The sequence below is a fragment of the Stylophora pistillata genome, chromosome 11 (genome assembly GCF_964205215.1).
Source record: "Stylophora pistillata chromosome 11, jaStyPist1.2, whole genome shotgun sequence".
Lineage (NCBI taxonomy): Eukaryota > Metazoa > Cnidaria > Anthozoa > Scleractinia > Pocilloporidae > Stylophora > Stylophora pistillata.
In genome coordinates this window covers 1,261,633-1,278,880 of record NC_142529.1, presented here as the reverse complement: position 1 = coordinate 1,278,880, position 17,248 = coordinate 1,261,633, and the positions used below count along the sequence as shown (strand labels likewise).

The 17,248-nt window shown below is 42.8% G+C and overlaps 2 protein-coding genes and 1 long non-coding RNA gene across 3 annotated transcripts; 2 read left to right on the top strand and 1 right to left on the bottom strand.

Annotated features, from left to right (window-relative positions):
• Nucleotides 1–80: 80 nt before the first annotated feature.
• LOC111323925 (uncharacterized) lies at nt 81–16,660 on the top strand. The gene is made up of 14 exons (XM_088739422.1): nt 81–278; nt 1,535–1,574; nt 2,008–2,313; nt 2,856–3,146; nt 4,446–4,775; nt 5,510–5,821; nt 11,805–12,086; nt 12,508–12,914; nt 13,237–13,331; nt 14,010–14,175; nt 14,653–14,722; nt 15,269–15,570; nt 16,042–16,204; nt 16,311–16,660. The coding sequence occupies exons 1-14, from the start codon at nt 225–227 to the stop codon at nt 16,490–16,492; spliced, it is 3,000 nt and encodes a 999-aa protein (XP_088595548.1). The 5' UTR covers nt 81–224; the 3' UTR covers nt 16,493–16,660.
• LOC148719605 (uncharacterized) lies at nt 6,009–11,490 on the top strand. The gene has a single exon (XM_088739418.1). The coding sequence runs from the start codon at nt 6,309–6,311 to the stop codon at nt 11,226–11,228; it is 4,920 nt and encodes a 1,639-aa protein (XP_088595544.1). The 5' UTR covers nt 6,009–6,308; the 3' UTR covers nt 11,229–11,490.
• LOC148719604 (uncharacterized) lies at nt 14,862–16,390 on the bottom strand. The gene is made up of 2 exons (XR_015993427.1): nt 16,254–16,390; nt 14,862–15,931 (listed from the first exon to the last, which is right to left on the bottom strand). It is a non-coding gene; the product is annotated as an uncharacterized LOC148719604 (long non-coding RNA).
• Nucleotides 16,661–17,248: the final 588 nt, after the last annotated feature.

Here is a 17,248-nt window from a genome sequence, read left to right as displayed (position 1 = left end):
TGCCTTTTGTTCTAGAACTATTTCTATTGGTGTTTCTTGTTTGGAAATTTCATAGCACCTGCATTACAAATTACAAGGGGGAATTTAAATTGACTCTTTAAAGTGACTCGTGTGTAATTAGCGATATGAAACATTGCGCGTTTTTTCCCTCGATTATATTCCTCAGAAAATGTAAAGTTCCTTTTCAAAAGTTCACCTTTGATGGCTGCGTAATCTAGTCCAACATGTTCTACAAATTATGGGTCTTAAATTTAACTTTTATCATAGTCACTTTGCAGGTAAGATTTTACATTATTGCGTGCCAAGACTACGGTCGATTCTGACATTAACTAACTGCCCCTCTTCTACAAAAAGAATTTCAATGTGAAATTCTGTAAATGGTGACTTTTCAAGTATCGTACAGTTTCCTTGCTTTACTCTGCCATAACGGTGTCATTGTTGATATTATTCTGTATTTAACTAATTGCTTGGGGAAAAAATCGTCTCGAACTTGCATGACTGTATCAGTTGAAACATCACCGACTTAAGCATGGGTTGACATTCCGTTTGTTCGCGTCTCAATTTCCTTTATTTTCTTCTTTTAGCTGTGTAAAATTATTACAACAAACTTTAGGTTTTGGTACGGGATTCGTATATTTTTCCCGTTTCACCGCGGGAAAACGTTTACAAAGAAAAATCTGGAATGGGATAATAAACCAGCTTCTAATGTAATACCTGCAGGGATTAAAGGTTTAGTTAAAAAGACTCAGTGCATTCATATCTACAGTTTTATGTATTGAAATTTGGCAAAACCCTTGGGCAGCACGAGTCTGTTCTTATCTAACTAGTGTCATAAAAACAACCCAAAACATGTTGTCAACCGACATTTTTCGATTAAAGGGAGGTCATTCTTCAAACTTTTTGCATACAGAATTAAAGAAATATGTATTACATTGTCGGTGGAGATTGTTTTAACTCGTGTCATAACGAATACAATCCCGAAACCAAAACATGTTGTCAAACCAAATTTGTTAAAGGGAAGTCATTCTTCAAACCTGTTTGCTTACAGCACTAGCGAAATATGTATTGTATTGTCGGTGGAGATTGCACCTAGCTATATTTGCTCACAATTCCCTTTCTTGTTTTAAGTGTAATTCACTGTCAAGGTGATGTCAAAAGCTGTTAAGTACGTCACACACCAACAGCCAATTAAATGGGCAGCTGTTGTATCTGTCAAGAATGATTTTTTATTGAACTCTCAGAGATTGTTTTCCTTGTCATTTCTGAGTGACAGGTTAGCACCCAGAAAGCTTAGAATTAAATAAGTAAGTCCAGTATCCTAACCAGAGTTTAACGTTATTGTCCATAACTGACTATGAGTAATGTGTTGGCACCTCTAGTACAATCATAAGCAGGTTTTCTTGAATAAGTGCCAATTTAAGCCTTCTGCATGAGTAAGACGGAAAAAAGCGGTTGCTGAGAAAATTGTTGGCTTTCTTCACTTTAGGGCTAGAGTTATACTTAAATCATACTATTCGAATTTCTATCTCTCTAGGAATATTATGGTGTAATAAAGTGCGAGGGCCAAATGAAAGGTGAGCATGTAGAAGTGAGCTCTTGTTAAAATTAGTTCGATTTAGAGTGAGGCTAGCGACTTAATGTAAGAAGGCGAAGGATAAGATGGGACAAGGCGCTTGATTAAGTTTTATGTACAGCCGTAGCGATCTTAATGTCAACAATAAATGTTATCTTGAATTATGCCAAAGATTCGGTTTTTTTTTTTCGCTTTAAGAAACGTTCATTTCAGCCTAGGTGCTCAGTTATCTTCCGTGGAATACCAGAGAAGCACTGGTGAATTGTGATATATAATAAGTGAAGCGATAATATGAAAAAATCTTGTTTGAAATTACACTCATTTCGAAAGATGCTGACAGAGTAAAGACATAACCAAAGGAAATATAAGACTCTTCTTGTGGGTATTACATTAGACACTCAATGTTTGTGTATGATTCGTATTATTTTATCCAGGAACAGCGCCCGTTCCAGAAGGCGCGAGAGTGATAAACACAACATACAACTATGTGGACGTGCGGTGGGATACCATCCCTAAGAGTAATTTTACCAACGGAACAGTAAAGGGTTATACTGTCGCAGTTATAAAAATTGGCGGTTCTGAATATGACGAGACTTTGCTGATCACTAGTTGTCACTCAGAGGGGATAAATGTCACAAATCTTGAGGAAAACACGAAGTATTGTGTCCAAGTGGCGGCCTTTACTGAATATGGCAAAGGCAATAGTACCCCATGCATGTCAGTGGTTAGTGGAGAGAGAGGTATGTTCTGATGCATGTAATAATATAGCACAGCTAATTTCTAATCAGTCAATTTATGTGAAAGGTGTTTTTTTAAGACGCCTTAACGGAATTTTTTTCCTTTGAATAATCCTCCTTTAAAAACATATGAATACATGTAGCACTAAATGTAAGCCACTTGAAATTGTAAATTAGCCATCGTCAGAGCGAATGACGAAGGTTAACGCTCGAAACGTCAGCTTTTTAACTCTTTACGGTGGGTAATTTACAATGTCAACTTAGTTGATAAAACCAAATTACTTTGTTACCCCACTGAAGCAGCACCACAATTTCCTTAGAAACTTATCCCCTTTATTCATTTTACTTTCAACGCATTGAATAGTTTCACGTCTTGCAGATTTAATAATGCCCTTTCTTTTAAAACTCCACCCGATTATCGAACAGACCATTCTGAAGGAGGTTTTCGCGAACCAGAGTTCTTCTATTACACTTTAACTTTTCGAAACTTTTCGAAACTTTTCTGTTTTCGATATAAAATTTCTTTCTCTTTCTTTCATTAATAGCCAGAGTAGACTTCACTGCATTCAACGAAAGCTCGACATCTATTCGATTGAAATGGGACAACAATATACCAATCCCAATCGATGACGGTCAGCAAAATGGATTGAAAATAGATTATCGTCCGGCTGATATCACCACAGGGCGAAGTCGATTATTCTGTGGCGACGAAAGCACTTATTTGTTCAGCAATTTGACTGTATTCACCAATTACTGTTTTAATGTAGCGGGCTTCCAAAAGGGTGAAATTATCACAAAGATAAATAACAGCCAATGCGTCTACACTGACGAAGAAGGTGGGTCCATGGCTTTATCAGTTTAGTGCAATAATCTTTTTTCTACGTTAAGTGAAGGTTTCAAAAGAAAAGGCAGCAATGTCAAAAGGTTGCGTAGTCCAGGCTATTAGGTTCTGTTGTTCTTTCGTTAGCATTGCATGCAAAATTTTTAACGTGGCTCAACTGCTAATCCAACCACAGCCCTCCTCCTTTATCTGGACATAGGACCGGCGAGGTAAAACCAAGATGTGGGCCTCAACAGACAGCCTTACCCAAAACTGTGTTAAACAGATCATCTTTTTTGATAATATCGTTTGAACAACCAGGCCTGGTTAATTACGGTTTTACCATACGTCTTATATGGCCTAACCCTTTATACTCTTAGATCAGTATCTATTTTCTCCTTATTCTTCTCTTCACATTTCAAAGCCTCTTAGGTCGGTGATCATGTCCTTATTTCTTATTATAACATAACCAAAGTAAAGCGCGCGCTCTGATTGGTCAATTTAGCGTCCCCCATTTGCCCATGGGTGTACACTGCTGACGTGAGCAAATGCAAAGACTATTTTTACGCGCGCGCTTGTTTTTTTCTGGTCGCGTAAGATTTTTTAAATAAAAGGGAACTCTTTAGCTACAATGTATCAATGTTATGTTATAAAACAAATGGTAAACACCACAGCGTACACTATTGAGTTATGGATGCACTTGGGAGGTTTGCTAAGCACTCAAGAAACTAGAGTCGCTCTCGGCTATCGCCTCGAGCGACCATTACGCTTCTTTCGTGCTTAGCAACCTCCCGCGTGCATCCATAACTCAATAGTGTACGCTGTGGTGTTTATCATTTGTTAATTATCTTAATAATTGATTCAGCAGTATTAGGAGAAATAAGATGGCGATCACAATTCTCTCCTCTCTACTTTCCAGTCTACTCTGCCTGTATTTGATTATGTCTTGTTTAACTTACTAGTAATTTGTATTTAATTTGTATGACAACTGTACGTATCTTTTAGCTTATAGTGTAATAAAATAATGCATAGCTTATAACTACAGTAATATTGTAGTAGTAATGAAATCTCTTCAGCTTACACTGAGTTGCATTTACTTATTTATTACTAATACCCGCCAAGATTAGCTAATGCTATATGTGGGCTGTGTAAATTGGCTTTTAATATTCCATGAAATAATAATAAAAATAGCAGTAAAACAGCAGTCACCCTGATGGTTTAAAGCGTTATAAATACGAAAATATCAGTAACCTATTCCGCCCTTTGCCCGGAATCTATCATAAGTTATCCTAAGCGTTTTTCAATCATCTTTTAGCGCCTAGCGGACCGCCTCTTGACGTCACAGCCCGAAATGAAAGCTCTACCAGCATCAACGTGACCTGGAAACCAATCAATGAAAGTTTGCAGCACGGAATAATCCTTGGGTATCGTATTGCATACGTGAATGAGGAGTTATCATCTGCTCGGCGTCGAAAGCGACGGAGTGTGCAAACCTTTGACGTAACTGTGTTTGAACAAAACAATCTGACATGGGTTATTGAGAAATTAGAAAAATTCACCAATTATTGCATAGCAGTGGTGGGATTTAATAGTAAGGGCAATGGAAAAAAAAGTGACTTGGTTTGCATTATGACAGATGAGGACGGTAAGATTTGAGGACTTTTTTATTACTAAACTTTACAAAAGATTCTGGGATGCACTGAATAAAGGCCAAACCATCTCTTACGGACAACTTTCTCATAAGTTATTGCTTTCACTAAGAGCTTTAAGTTTCTGTCGTAGGAAAACTCTGAGTTATTAATATTTTTTATTACACGACTCGGGCAGTCAGAGGGCCAATAACTAAAATCAACCAATCAAAATGCTCTATTGCCGGTCAATATTCTCTCAGTATTGGACCGGGCACTGTCCCGAATGGTCCCGAATGATACCGCACTTGTGTCCCTTTGAACTTCAGTCGTATAATAAATCTCTTATTAACCAAGCTTGCTCGGGACCGTACTGGAAGAATATCGGCCCTCGGTCTTTTTTGTACGGACCGGGCGTAGCGAGGTCCGTACTGTCAAGACCTCGGGCCGATATTCTCCCAATAAGGCCCTCGCGCTTGGTTAATAAGATATATGTAAAGCAGAACCTACATCATATAATACTTCTCTAACACGTACAATTTGCACTGCCCCTTTGGTTACCGACGATGTTTCTGAGAAAGGTTCAGTTGCATTGTAAAGAGTGTGCTCGCCAACCTTGAGGGGCTTGTACTTCTCACTGGATAAGACACAAGTGCAAAGTTACGAATTTTTTATAAAATCACTAGAATTGTGGTAATATCTGGTACCATACATTAAATAAAGTTTTGAATGAGCTGTTTATTTTCAACAGTACCCAGTCTAGCGCCAAAAATCTCAGCTGGATACAACACAAGCTCAACAAGTATTGCGATTGAGTGGAATGAAATACCCACAACATTTATCCACGGATATCTGCTGGGTTACCAAATTTCTTATAGACAGATAAACGGCAAGTTAGACGGTTCCCAAACAGCTGTTATCGTAGATACCCCTCCTCACGCAGGAAATAAAAGCTTTTCAGGTTTATATGTGTACACCAAATACTGTATTCGCCTGGCCGGTAGAACACGAATTGGAACTGGAAAGTGGAGTGAATGTTCGAATATTACAACTGACGAAGAAAGTAAGTACGAGTAAAACGAGACAGAACCATACTTTTCACCTCTCTATCCTCTGTTACATTTCTCTTTTTGTTTATCCTCTTACATTTCATTCATGCTCTCTTTCGCTCACGCATTCATTCGCACCACCCGTGCAATCACAAATTGACGCACTCACACTTTAACAAACTCGTGCACGCATTCAAGCACCGCCAGTACCGGTCAGCGGTATCTGGGTTGAGCATGCGCTTTGAACTGCTTCTCCTCGTGGCGTCGGCCATATTGTTTGTTACTCGTTCGGAGTCTAGTTTTCCTGTTGTGATTAAAGCCTTTCACTATCTGGACGTGCCTTGGTTCATTGTGTTAACTCTCCTACTGGCGTGGTGGCAGTGTTCGGTTCTACCCAGGCCATATTTTCGCCGAAGAACGCTATTTTTCGCCTCGTCCACGTGAGCCAAAACAGTGTATCCTTCGCCGTGTCAACACGTTCCAGAGCCCTAAACGTGAATTATGGCTGCAACACACCGTGCACCGAAGCAGTGGTGCCTCTCCAAAGTGGAATCTATCAATTCCTTTGAAAACTGGAAACAAAACCTCATTTACACTCTTTCTTTGGACAGCAACTTCGCCCCCTTCCTCGCAGATGGATTCACATGGTTAAAAAAGACCAGGGGCCAGCCGCTTCGAGGTCTTCAAAACGATGGTGAATCAGTGCCATTAGCTCGTCGCCTGACAGCCCGCCAAAAAGTTAACTTCCTCGAGCTGATGTTAGGACAGATCGCCAACTATTGCCCAATTATCTCTCGTAATACTCTGGTGAAAAACTCTACATCCCTCGAGTTCATCTGGCAAACCATCAGGCAGCACTTTGGTTTCCAAGTCACCGGGGCTCAGTTCATTGACTTTTCCGAAATACACCTGGCTGCTGATGAGCGCCCCGAAGATCTGTACCAGCGCCTCACAGCATTCGTAGAAGATTCATTGCTACGTGCCAACGGCTTAACCCACAACGGCCAAGCAGTGCAGGAGGATGAGGAGTTAACTCCTACACTCGAAAACTTTGTGGTCCTCACTTGGTTACGCCTCATTCACCCCAGTCTCCCACGACTGGTTAAGCAGCGTTATGGTACAGAGTTGAGATCCCGTACTCTTGCCTCGATCAAACCTGAGATCTCGCAGGCCCTCAATTCCTTACTCGAGGAAATCCGCACGTCGGATGATGCCAGAATCCTGCGTGCTGCTGTTGCAGATGATTTTCGTCGCCCTCGTCAGAGTAGCAGGGGTGTTCCTAGAGCCCGTCCCAGACAGCCCCGCCAAGACAAGGTCTGTCCTCTATGTAAACAGGTTGGCCGTTCTATGACAAACCACTTCCTCAGTCAGTGTACCTTCCTCCCCGACAGTGACAGGCGTTTCATGGTGAAAGCACGACAAATCGCCGGCATCCTTGACAATGACCAAGAAACTGAGACCAGTCCTGATTCTGATTCACCAGACCCTGACACAACATTGCCAGGCCCGGACATGGTGGCCTACCGTGTGCAGACCCGCCAGTCCCCTTACATGGATGTCTTTCATGATCATCGAGTCGTGCGCGTCACCCTCGACAGCGGTGCAACTGGAAATATGATACGCCAGTCAACCGCGAAACACCTCGGCTGCCCGATAATCTCAAGTGCCCAGTCCGTCCAACAGGCTGATGGCTCGTCTCAGCTCCAGGTGATAGGAGAAATTCGTACCACCTTCACCCGGGACCACACAAACTTCGCGTTTGAAGGTCTCGTAGTTGAGAATCTTGATGTTGAGGTACTTGCCGGTACCCCCTTTATGGAGACGAATGACATCGCTGTCCGACCCGCTAAGAGAGAGGTACTACTAGGCAATGGCTCCGTCTACATGTATGGGTCCAAATCTCCACCCAGCCCTCATGCAACCGCACGTAGAGCATTTGTCCTACGTGCCCCCGCTCCATCCCAGACAGTGTGGCCTGGAGAGTTCATGGAAGTACGTCTACCAGACGATGCACCTTCTGACTCGGAGTACGCACTAGAGCCTCGCATCGACGCACCCAGTGCACACAATCTGAAGCCATCCCAGTTGTGGCCACAACCTGGTGTCGTTTCCAGCGTTGCCCGAGCCATACGGATTCCTAACCTATCAAGCGTACCCCGCACTCTCAAGCGCCACGAACACTTCTGCCAAGTCATCCCTGTTTTTGAGCCTCCCGAAGCCCCATCATCACCCCCACCTACTGCTCAGCGTCCGTTGCCGCCCTCCAGTACAAGTTACTCTGCATCCGTTCAGGTTGATCCAGACAACACCCTCCCCCAAACCGTTCGTGCAGACTTCCAATCACTACTTACAGAGTACGACACTGTATTCGACCCGCAATTCCCTGGGTACAATGGAGCCGCTGGCGCATACAAGGCCAAAGTCAACATGGGTCCTGTCGAACCTCCTCAACGGAAGGGTCGCCTCCCCCAATACGCACGGGATAAGCTCATCGAGCTCCAGGAAAAGTTTGACGACCTAGAGAATCTTGGAGTCTTCCGCCGCCCCGAAGATGTGGGTATCACCGTTGAATACCTCAATCCATCTTTTCTTGTAAAGAAGCCTAATGGTGGTTCCCGTCTCGTCACCGCCTTTTCTGATGTGGGCAGATACAGCAAACCACAACCATCCCTGCTACCCGATGTTGACTCCACGTTACGGCTCATCGCCCAATGGTCACACATAATTGTCACTGACCTTACAAGTGCTTTCTACCAGATCCCTTTAGCCAAAGAGTCCATGAAGTACTGCGGTGTCGCCACCCCCTTTAAAGGTGTACGGGTGTATGCCCGCTCCGCTATGGGAATGCCTGGCTCAGAGACTGCTCTAGAGGAGGTTATGTGCCTTGTTCTAGGCCCCTTACTTCAAGATGGAGCCGTGGCCAAGATCGCCGATGATTTATACTGCGGGGGCAACACCCCTCAAGAGTTACTCCACAACTGGAAGAGGGTCCTGCAAGCTCTTCACAAATGCAACCTGCGTTTGTCAGCCCACAAGACCATAATCAACCCCAAGTCAACCACTATCCTTGGTTGGATTTGGTCTGCCGGTACCCTGTCTGCCAGTGCCCACCGCCTCAACACCCTCGCCACGTACCCTGTGCCAAACACCGTTGGTCGTTTGAGATCGTTCATTGGTGCGTACAAAGTCCTGTCTCGTGTTATCCCACGGTGCTCTAGTTATCTAACCCCGCTGGATGCTGTCACGGCTGGACGTACTTCACAAGAATCCATCACCTGGTCTGATAGTCTCAGGGCTGCATTCCATAATGCTCAGAAGGCCCTATCCTCAGCCCTCTCTATCACCTTACCTAGACCTGAGGACCAACTATGGCTCGTCACTGATGGTGCAGTCAAGGACCCAGGAATAGGCGCCACCCTCTATGTGACGCGCAACAACAAGCTACACATCGCCGGTTTTTTCAGCGCTAAGCTGCGGGGCACTCAGACAACGTGGCTTCCATGCGAAGTAGAAGCCCTCTCCATCGCTGCTGCTACAAAGCACTTCAGTCCATACCTCATCCAGTCATCCAATAAAGCCTGTATCCTAACGGACAGTAAGCCATGCGTCCAGGCTTATGAGAAACTATGCCGCGGCGAGTTCTCCGCAAGTCCTCGCGTATCTACTTTCCTGTCAGTTGTCAGCCGCTACCAAGCCTCAGTGCGACACGTCTCCGGCGCCTCTATCCTCCAGTCAGACTTCGCGAGTCGAAATGCTGCCCCTTGTGAGAATGAAACCTGTCAGATTTGCCTGTTTATCGCCTCAACCAGAGATTCTGTTGTCCGAGCCGCGACTGTCCAGGACATCCTCCAAGGCAATGCCCGCCTCCCTTTCACCAGCCGTCCGGCCTGGTTGGCCATACAGTCTGAATGCCCAGACCTACGCCGCACGCACGCACACCTTGTCCAAGGCACAAGGCCTTCCAAGAAGCTCACAAACATCAAGGACGTCAAACGCTATTTGCAGGTCGCCTCAATCGCAAGTGATGGCCTGCTCGTCGTCCAACGTCATGATCCCTTGTCACCGACCAGAGAGTGTATTATTGTCCCGCGCCAGGCCTTGGATGGCCTCTTGACAGCCCTTCACATTCAGCTCAGCCACCCTTCTTGTCACCAGTTAAAAATGGTTGCCAAACGTTATCTGTTTGCCCTCGACCTGGACAAGGCAGTCTCCCGTGTTTCTGATGGATGCCACTCCTGTGCAGCAATTCAGAGATCACCAACAGCACGAATTGACCAGTCCACTTCGCCTCCACCTGAAGCTATTGGGCAGTCCTTTGCGGCAGATGTCATAAAACGTTCTCGCCAACTTATCTTTGTACTCCGTGAAACAGTGACCTCTTACACGTCCAGTCTCTTTCTTGAGAACGAACGCCACCAAACTTTGCGTGATGCCATTATAAAGCTCTGCGTGGAAATGCGCCCCATGGATGGTCCACCTGCTGTGATCCGCACCGACCCTGCACCCGGATTCAAGGCCCTTGTCAATGATTCACTCTTAAAGAAACACAGAATCACAATTGAGCTTGGCCATGCCAAAAATCCCAACAAGAACCCCGTTGCAGAGAGAGCAGTCCAGGAATTGGAGAATGAGCTGTTACGTCAGGAGCCTCTCGGTAGTTCTGTCTCTCCCCTCACCCTTGCCGTAGCCACTTCAGCCTTAAACTCACGTATCCGTTCAAGAGGGCTTTCCTCTCGAGAAATGTGGACCCAGCGGGATCAGTTCTCAAACAAGCAGTTACCCCTCGCAGATGACCACATAATTTCCCTCCAGCATGAGCAGCGTCTCTCCAACCATCCTCACAGTGAACGTTCCAAAGCTCCTGTGCAGTCAAGGCGTCCTACCCCCCTGATCGATATTGGTGATCTTGTGTACCTTCATTCTGACCTCAACAAGTCTCGTGCTCGTGACCGCTATCTCGTTGTAGCCATTGATCCTCCATTCTGCAACATCAAAAAGTTCATTGGATCCCAGTTGCGAAGTTCATCGTACCATGTCAAGCTATCTGAGTGCTTCAAGGTCCCATCTGACTTGGGTGATCCCTTCCGTGCCTCTCCGACCCTGCGCAAACACGACTCTGATTCTGACGACGAAGATGGTCCTACTACAACGACTCACCCTCCACCCTCTTTGCCTGCCATCCCTGAGGCCATAGCAGCTTCCACACACCCACCAGTTGTCAACCCTCAGTCTTACAGTCCAGCCCCTGCCTCTCCCGTTGACCATACCATGGATGATTTCGCTACACAGTCGCCCTGCCCTGATCCTTCCCCAGTGGAGTATGCAGCCACCTCAGCGGTGCCTTCTCCGCCTGCCCTACGGAGATCATCGCGCACCCGCCGTCCTCCTTCTCATTTTGCAGATTATGACACTGAACTTTGAACACCGAACTTTGAACACTGAACTTTGACTCGCCCGCGCGTGTCAATTTGTTAGTTAGTCTTAAGTGTATTTTAAATTGTTTTTAGTTCTTGTTCCTCCTTAAAAAAAAAAAAAAAAGAAAGAAGTCACGCCAGTACCGGTCAGCGGTATCTGGGTTGAGCATGCGCTTTGAACTGCTTCTCCTCGTGGCGTCGGCCATATTGTTTGTTACTCGTTCGGAGTCTAGTTTTCCTGTTGTGATTAAAGCCTTTCACTATCTGGACGTGCCTTGGTTCATTGTGTTAACTCTCCTACTGGCGCACGCACTCGCTCGCTCATGCTTTCACTCGTTCGCGCTTTCATTCATCCCACTCGCGCAATCACAAATTGACGCACTCACGCTCTGACAAACTCGTGCTCGCATTCATTCACTCTCTCCTTCTATCACTTATTCACTCATTCACGCATTCATTTATTTTTCATTCCTTCCTCACTCACTTTTCCCTTTTTCTCTTCGCCTTTTCCTCCTTTTTCATGTAATAAAATTTTACAATGTCACAAATAAATAACAATTTGAATGCTATTTTCCTTTTCTAGTCCCAACATCTCCCCCACTTGATGTCAAAGCTATCGACGACACCAGCATAAATTCCTTGAATGTGTCGTGGAAGGCACCTGTCGAACTCAACGGCGAGTTAACTGGCTACAAGATTGTGGCAGAGACGACACTTGAAAACGGGACGACCCTAACAGACGAAATTATGACGTGTGACAACCATATCACTCTAACAGACCTTGATATGAATACTGAATACAAGATACGAGTGGCTGCAAGTACACGAAAAGGACTGGGACCCTTCAGTGAAGTAGAACTTGGAGGTAACGCATTAAGTGTTACAATCAAAATTTTGCTTAACAACGTTGCTTAACAATTTTACATTGATTAATATCTAATCTTATGCAAACAACGAACAAGAATGCAATGGATAATTCACGGTAGAGAAACTAAAAATCTTTCGTCTCCCTTATTTCTCAGTGTTTTCTTCATCTTTCTTTAGTTTCTCTTGTCCTTTTTTAACATCAAGTCATCACAAAACATTCATTAACTTTCGACCCCTAAGCCTCAGGTAACCGGAGAGAAACTGTTTTCATTTGATGAACTAAGCACTAAATTTTGATGAAATCTCAATTCAGTCACAAACAACCGATTAAATTTTTAGAATTCTTACATTCAATATGCTTATTCATTCATCAGTATATTAAAATTAATTGTAAAAAAGACTCTATCGTGTATTTTCAGAAACTTGCAATTGTCCCGAAACTTTAGAAGTAGTTGCTCATCCCAGTTCCTTTGACGCAAAAGGAAAATCCACGCTGAGGCAGACAATCGAAGAATTGGTATTGGAAGCCTGCGGCGAATGTCATACACACGAACACAAAACAACAAGGCTTATTTCAGCAGATCGGGAGGATGACGCCGACTTGACGTTTCCAATTGTCAAATTTGTTGAGAGCGCACAGGAAGCAAGTGGAACAAAGTTTGTGGCGGTGCTTCATGTACCAGGCTTGGTTGTTCTTGAAAGGAAAACAGAAAAAGAATTAGGGGCTTACGAAAAGGTCATGGCGAACTGCGTGGTCAATTCCTGGCCCATATACGCAATATTTGGAGTAATGACTCTTGCTGCTGCCCTGCTAATTTGGATATTGGTAGGAAAGTGGATGATTTGTTTTTAAGCTTTTTTTTGTTTTAAGATAGAATCTCATTTGCAAAGTGAAAATCTTATGATACAGCTACAAGAAGGATATACGGGGGTTGGGTTGCTATGGTAGGTCCCTTGAAATGGACAGCGCATCCTCACTGCGCGTACTTCAGTGCACCTTTGGCGCATGCGGAAACAGTGTCGCCCACAAGAACCCTTGACCATTTTCTCCCAGACTTATCTCTATTTAAAGGCGAGTTTTCCACATAAATGCTTGTAAATGATTATCTCTAATTCCACCGCTCTTCCATTTTACACAAACATTTCAGGATACGCACAGCAATCCGGAAGAATTTCCACCAACAATTGTCAAAGGGACTGGTGAAGGATTATGGTGGGCCTTTATCACTGTAACAACGTTGGGGTAAGCATTTTATGACGATTTGTCTCGCCAGATTGTTGATGAATATAATGATCAATTTTTTTTGCTAGTATTAGGAGCAATTTTCAATTGATTATCCAAAGTAGTCCCTGATTACTTTGGCTTTGTTTTATTTCGCTATGTGATTGGTCTAAACAACTTGCTCCTTCCTCTAAACTAATTAGATTACTGTGATTACTTAGATCATACTTTATTACTTATCCTTTTCTAAGCACTGGTCAATAAAATTTTCATATCTGATGATCTGCTTTCACGAAGATTATGGGTCTACATTTTAATAACATATTTCGCGTTATGATTTTATCGATTTGTTAAAACTGCGTGCTTGGTGATGTACTCATCAGATTAGTGAAAGAACGCTTTTTTGATTACTTTTAAGTCACAGCAATGATCGCAGTTCCTGGTGAATATCATTCACGTTTATTACAGCAAGCACAGCATTCTAATAATTTGAATATAAACCAGTGACTTCAAATGTGATTTTTTCCGGCCGCCCATTCACGGTGCGACAAAAAATTGAAGGCGCAATTTTAGCCAGTCAGTATGTGCAGATATATCATAAAAGTATTGACTGCTAGCGACTTTTTGTTACGTTTGTTTGAGGCGCTAATAGTTGCGTAGTAAGTGTAACCTAAAGAAAAATTCTCTTCCTTTTTACAGGTACGGAGATCGAACACCAAAATCTGATCCAGCTAAACTGTTTGCCATGGTATGGTTCTTAATCGGGATGATTGTGTTTGGCCTTTTCTCCAGTGCTATTACCACTGCTCTGACAGTTGTCGTGGTAACCGGAGGACCCCAAGGAGATGCAAATAAACTCATAAACGTGCGTATAACGCTTAGAAGAGTTAAAGTACCACAAATAAAAGAGGAACAGAGATTTCTTAAGAGGGATGCAAGACACGATCATTGTTTAATCTGTATCAAATATTGTTACACAGAAGCAACTGCACTAAGTTCTAACTCCACTTGTATTAGCTTTTGTGAATGGAGTGGTATGCTAACATCGACAATACACCGGTCCTGAGATTGAATAACCCTGAGGTTGTAAGCATGTTTTCTGATCATTTTCATTCGAACTGCGTTGGTACCGAAAACCAACTTTAATGGGCTGATTAAAAAGAACGTGCACGTAAAATTAGAGGTAGCGTGAGATTTATTCAGGTACGATAAACAAGTGAAAACGAGGGAATTTAAGGTATGTTCTAAGTCAAGAGACGCTCTGACTCAAGAGGATCGGCCTTAAAGTTAAGATTTTCTAAGAGAGAATTTATCAATTATTACTTATTCCTCTCTGAAATAGATTTCCACCATAAAAGATTCCCAAGAACAGCGCATTGCGGTGAGGAAATTGTCTAACAAATTCAATATAGGTAAGAAGCAAAATTTGGGAGCGAAAACTGGCTTCGGTTTACACACTGTTATTGATATTAATGTACGCTTGACTGTTTTTACCCTCGATCTTGGTGCGACTGACCTATGATACTCGTATTCTATTTGTTTCGTAACGTGAACCCCTTAACACCCAAGATCTGATTGTTAATTCTCCCCTCTAGCTGTTACACATTTTCTTATAGATTAGTTACAAGAACTTAGGTGAAGATCAAGATAATAAATTCAACCTGATAACTTGGAGAATTCTAACTACCTGTTTGCTGGATAATGTATGGATATAGTGTATAGTGTAGGGAGAGGTTACAAGCTAATCAGATCAAGTTGAGTTCATAGCGGCAATGGTTTGAAGTGGAAGAAATGTTATCTGCACCGTTTAACGATTCAAGTTATATGAATAAGTGAGCGCTGCTAATGAGTGCTTGGATTCGAGTGCGGGCCAGATATTGAAGCCTTATTTCTTAGATGCTAGATAATAGAATGAACAGACAAATTAATTTGACGAAAGGCATACTTATCTTTTGAAGGTACTTCGTATGCCAATCTTTCAGAATTGGCGAATGCTCTGAGGACTGGGAAAACTGATGCCATTTTGTTAGATATGTATGTTCACATGAAGAGAAAAGACTTATTTAACCACACCACTACCTGGTACACAGTCACTGAAGTAGTTGATAAGGAACTGACTCATGGTATTGTACTAAGAGGTGCTTCGACAAAACTCGCTAAAGAGCTTGAAGACTTTATACAAGACAGAAACATAGAAAGAAATTTTCTTGACGACAAGAATAACAAAGATGAAAATGAGGAGGAAAATGAAGCGAGTGAGGTAAGGGAAGCGAAAACTACCTTCAGCCTAGTTTAAATGGGAAGATTATTTAGAATAAGTGGGGGTGACTTGGTGGTGGTAAAGCAATCTAGGCACAAAGGCCACGTTCTAAACGGTCACTACCCGTTTTGTGTGGGCGAGGCACATTTCATCAGACTTGCCCCTTTTCAGTGAAACTTGTCGTGTCTTGAAGGAGTTGTGACGCTCTACTCCGTATGGCATGGAATTAGGAGTCGCTAATTTTTTATTTACTTGATATCATAAGCAAGGGAACTGGCGTGAGCTTCGACAATGTGGGCTTCTTGGCTTGAACAGCTGATGCTAATCCTTACTTCGAAGTCATTTCGTCACCACAAGGGAACTAGTTCAAAAAAGAGATAATGAATGTGATTTGCATAACCGCCGGGTTTTCCTCATTCATGCCTCGATGGATGATTAAGCAGTTTCTTTATTTCGATATAATTCACACAGGAAACTCTGCAAGAGGAGGAGGAATTAGTATTTTTTGAACCAAAAAGCCCGTTCTTTCAAGGAACATTGAAGTATGGAGGTGGAGCTCTGGCAGGTTTAGTTCTATGTGGGATGATCTACGAAATATTTCCATGGCTGAGCGGAAGAAAAATCAAGCATTCAGGTAACTGCATTCATTATGAAAAATAACAATCTTTGTTGTTATGACTTACATGAACCCTTTTATTCCCAAGATCGCAATATTAATCTTTCGAACTAATTCCTCGTAGGAAGGACCTGCCAGAATGAGGACGAAATGAGAGAACTTGTGGAGAACTTTTATCAGGATTTCACTCAGAAATACAAACAACTAAGAAAGAAAAACAAAGACGTAATCAAGTTCTGCAAAAAGCATGGAAAAGGGACCAGTGGGTATGTAAAGAAGGACAGCGACAATGCCACTTGGTGGTGATGCTGGTTATTACAGTTTGCATCTGGGATGCAGACAGTCCTATCATAGCGCCGTCAATTATTACATGAGCCAGCTATGATCTTGTTCACTTTGTTAAGTCTTACGGTGAAAAAACGTTGTAACCACAATAATTTATATGTGTAAGCTGTATTAAACTCTCTTAAAGGACTTTTCAGTTTTCTTGTCACTGAGGATTTCAGTGCTGTTACCTTGCTATACTCCTTCAGAAAAATCGCCCTTCTTTCCAACCAAAAGCGAAAATATGCACTAAAAAACTAAAACTGATATTTCATACTCGCGTTTACCGGCGCCTCAGAAAGTCAGATTGGTTTTTCGTCGACTCCTCGTTGGCTCTTTTTGGTATTTTTCTTTGTTCTAATTGGCCGCTATAATACTCTTAAATTTGGTTTAAGGAAATCCAATCGATACACTTTCTGCAAAATTGATAAATTTGAAAATAAGAGGATTAGAGGACAGAATTAATAAAAGAGGAAACTGAAGGATTTTTGTCGCAGATGATCACCCAAATTGCTATGAATAGTAACTGTTTCAGGAATTGTAAATTCCTCTCAGTCACTCACAAGTAATTAGATCAAAGAGAATCAATGTGTTAGAGAGGTGACATTGGGCTTCAAAGTAACTTTGGTACAGGTTATCTCTCAGAGTATGAATCCGTCTTGCTGTTGGAATGAAAGTTTTTGGGTCGCCCAGTACTTCTTAGATAATTAAGAAATATAAAATCTGCTAACCTTAGAA

Excerpts from the sequence above, each read along its gene's own strand:
- LOC111323925 (XM_088739422.1), top strand. The coding sequence starts at position 225 with ATGTTCTACAAATTATGGGTCTTAAATTTAACTTTTATCATAGTCACT. Across the intron at positions 12,087-12,507 it reads CAGTGAAGTAGAACTTGGAG|AAACTTGCAATTGTCCCGAA; the intron begins GTAACGCATTAA and ends GTGTATTTTCAG. Across the intron at positions 14,723-15,268 it reads GTCTAACAAATTCAATATAG|GTACTTCGTATGCCAATCTT; the intron begins GTAAGAAGCAAA and ends TATCTTTTGAAG.
- LOC148719605 (XM_088739418.1), top strand. The coding sequence starts at position 6,309 with ATGGCTGCAACACACCGTGCACCGAAGCAGTGGTGCCTCTCCAAAGTG.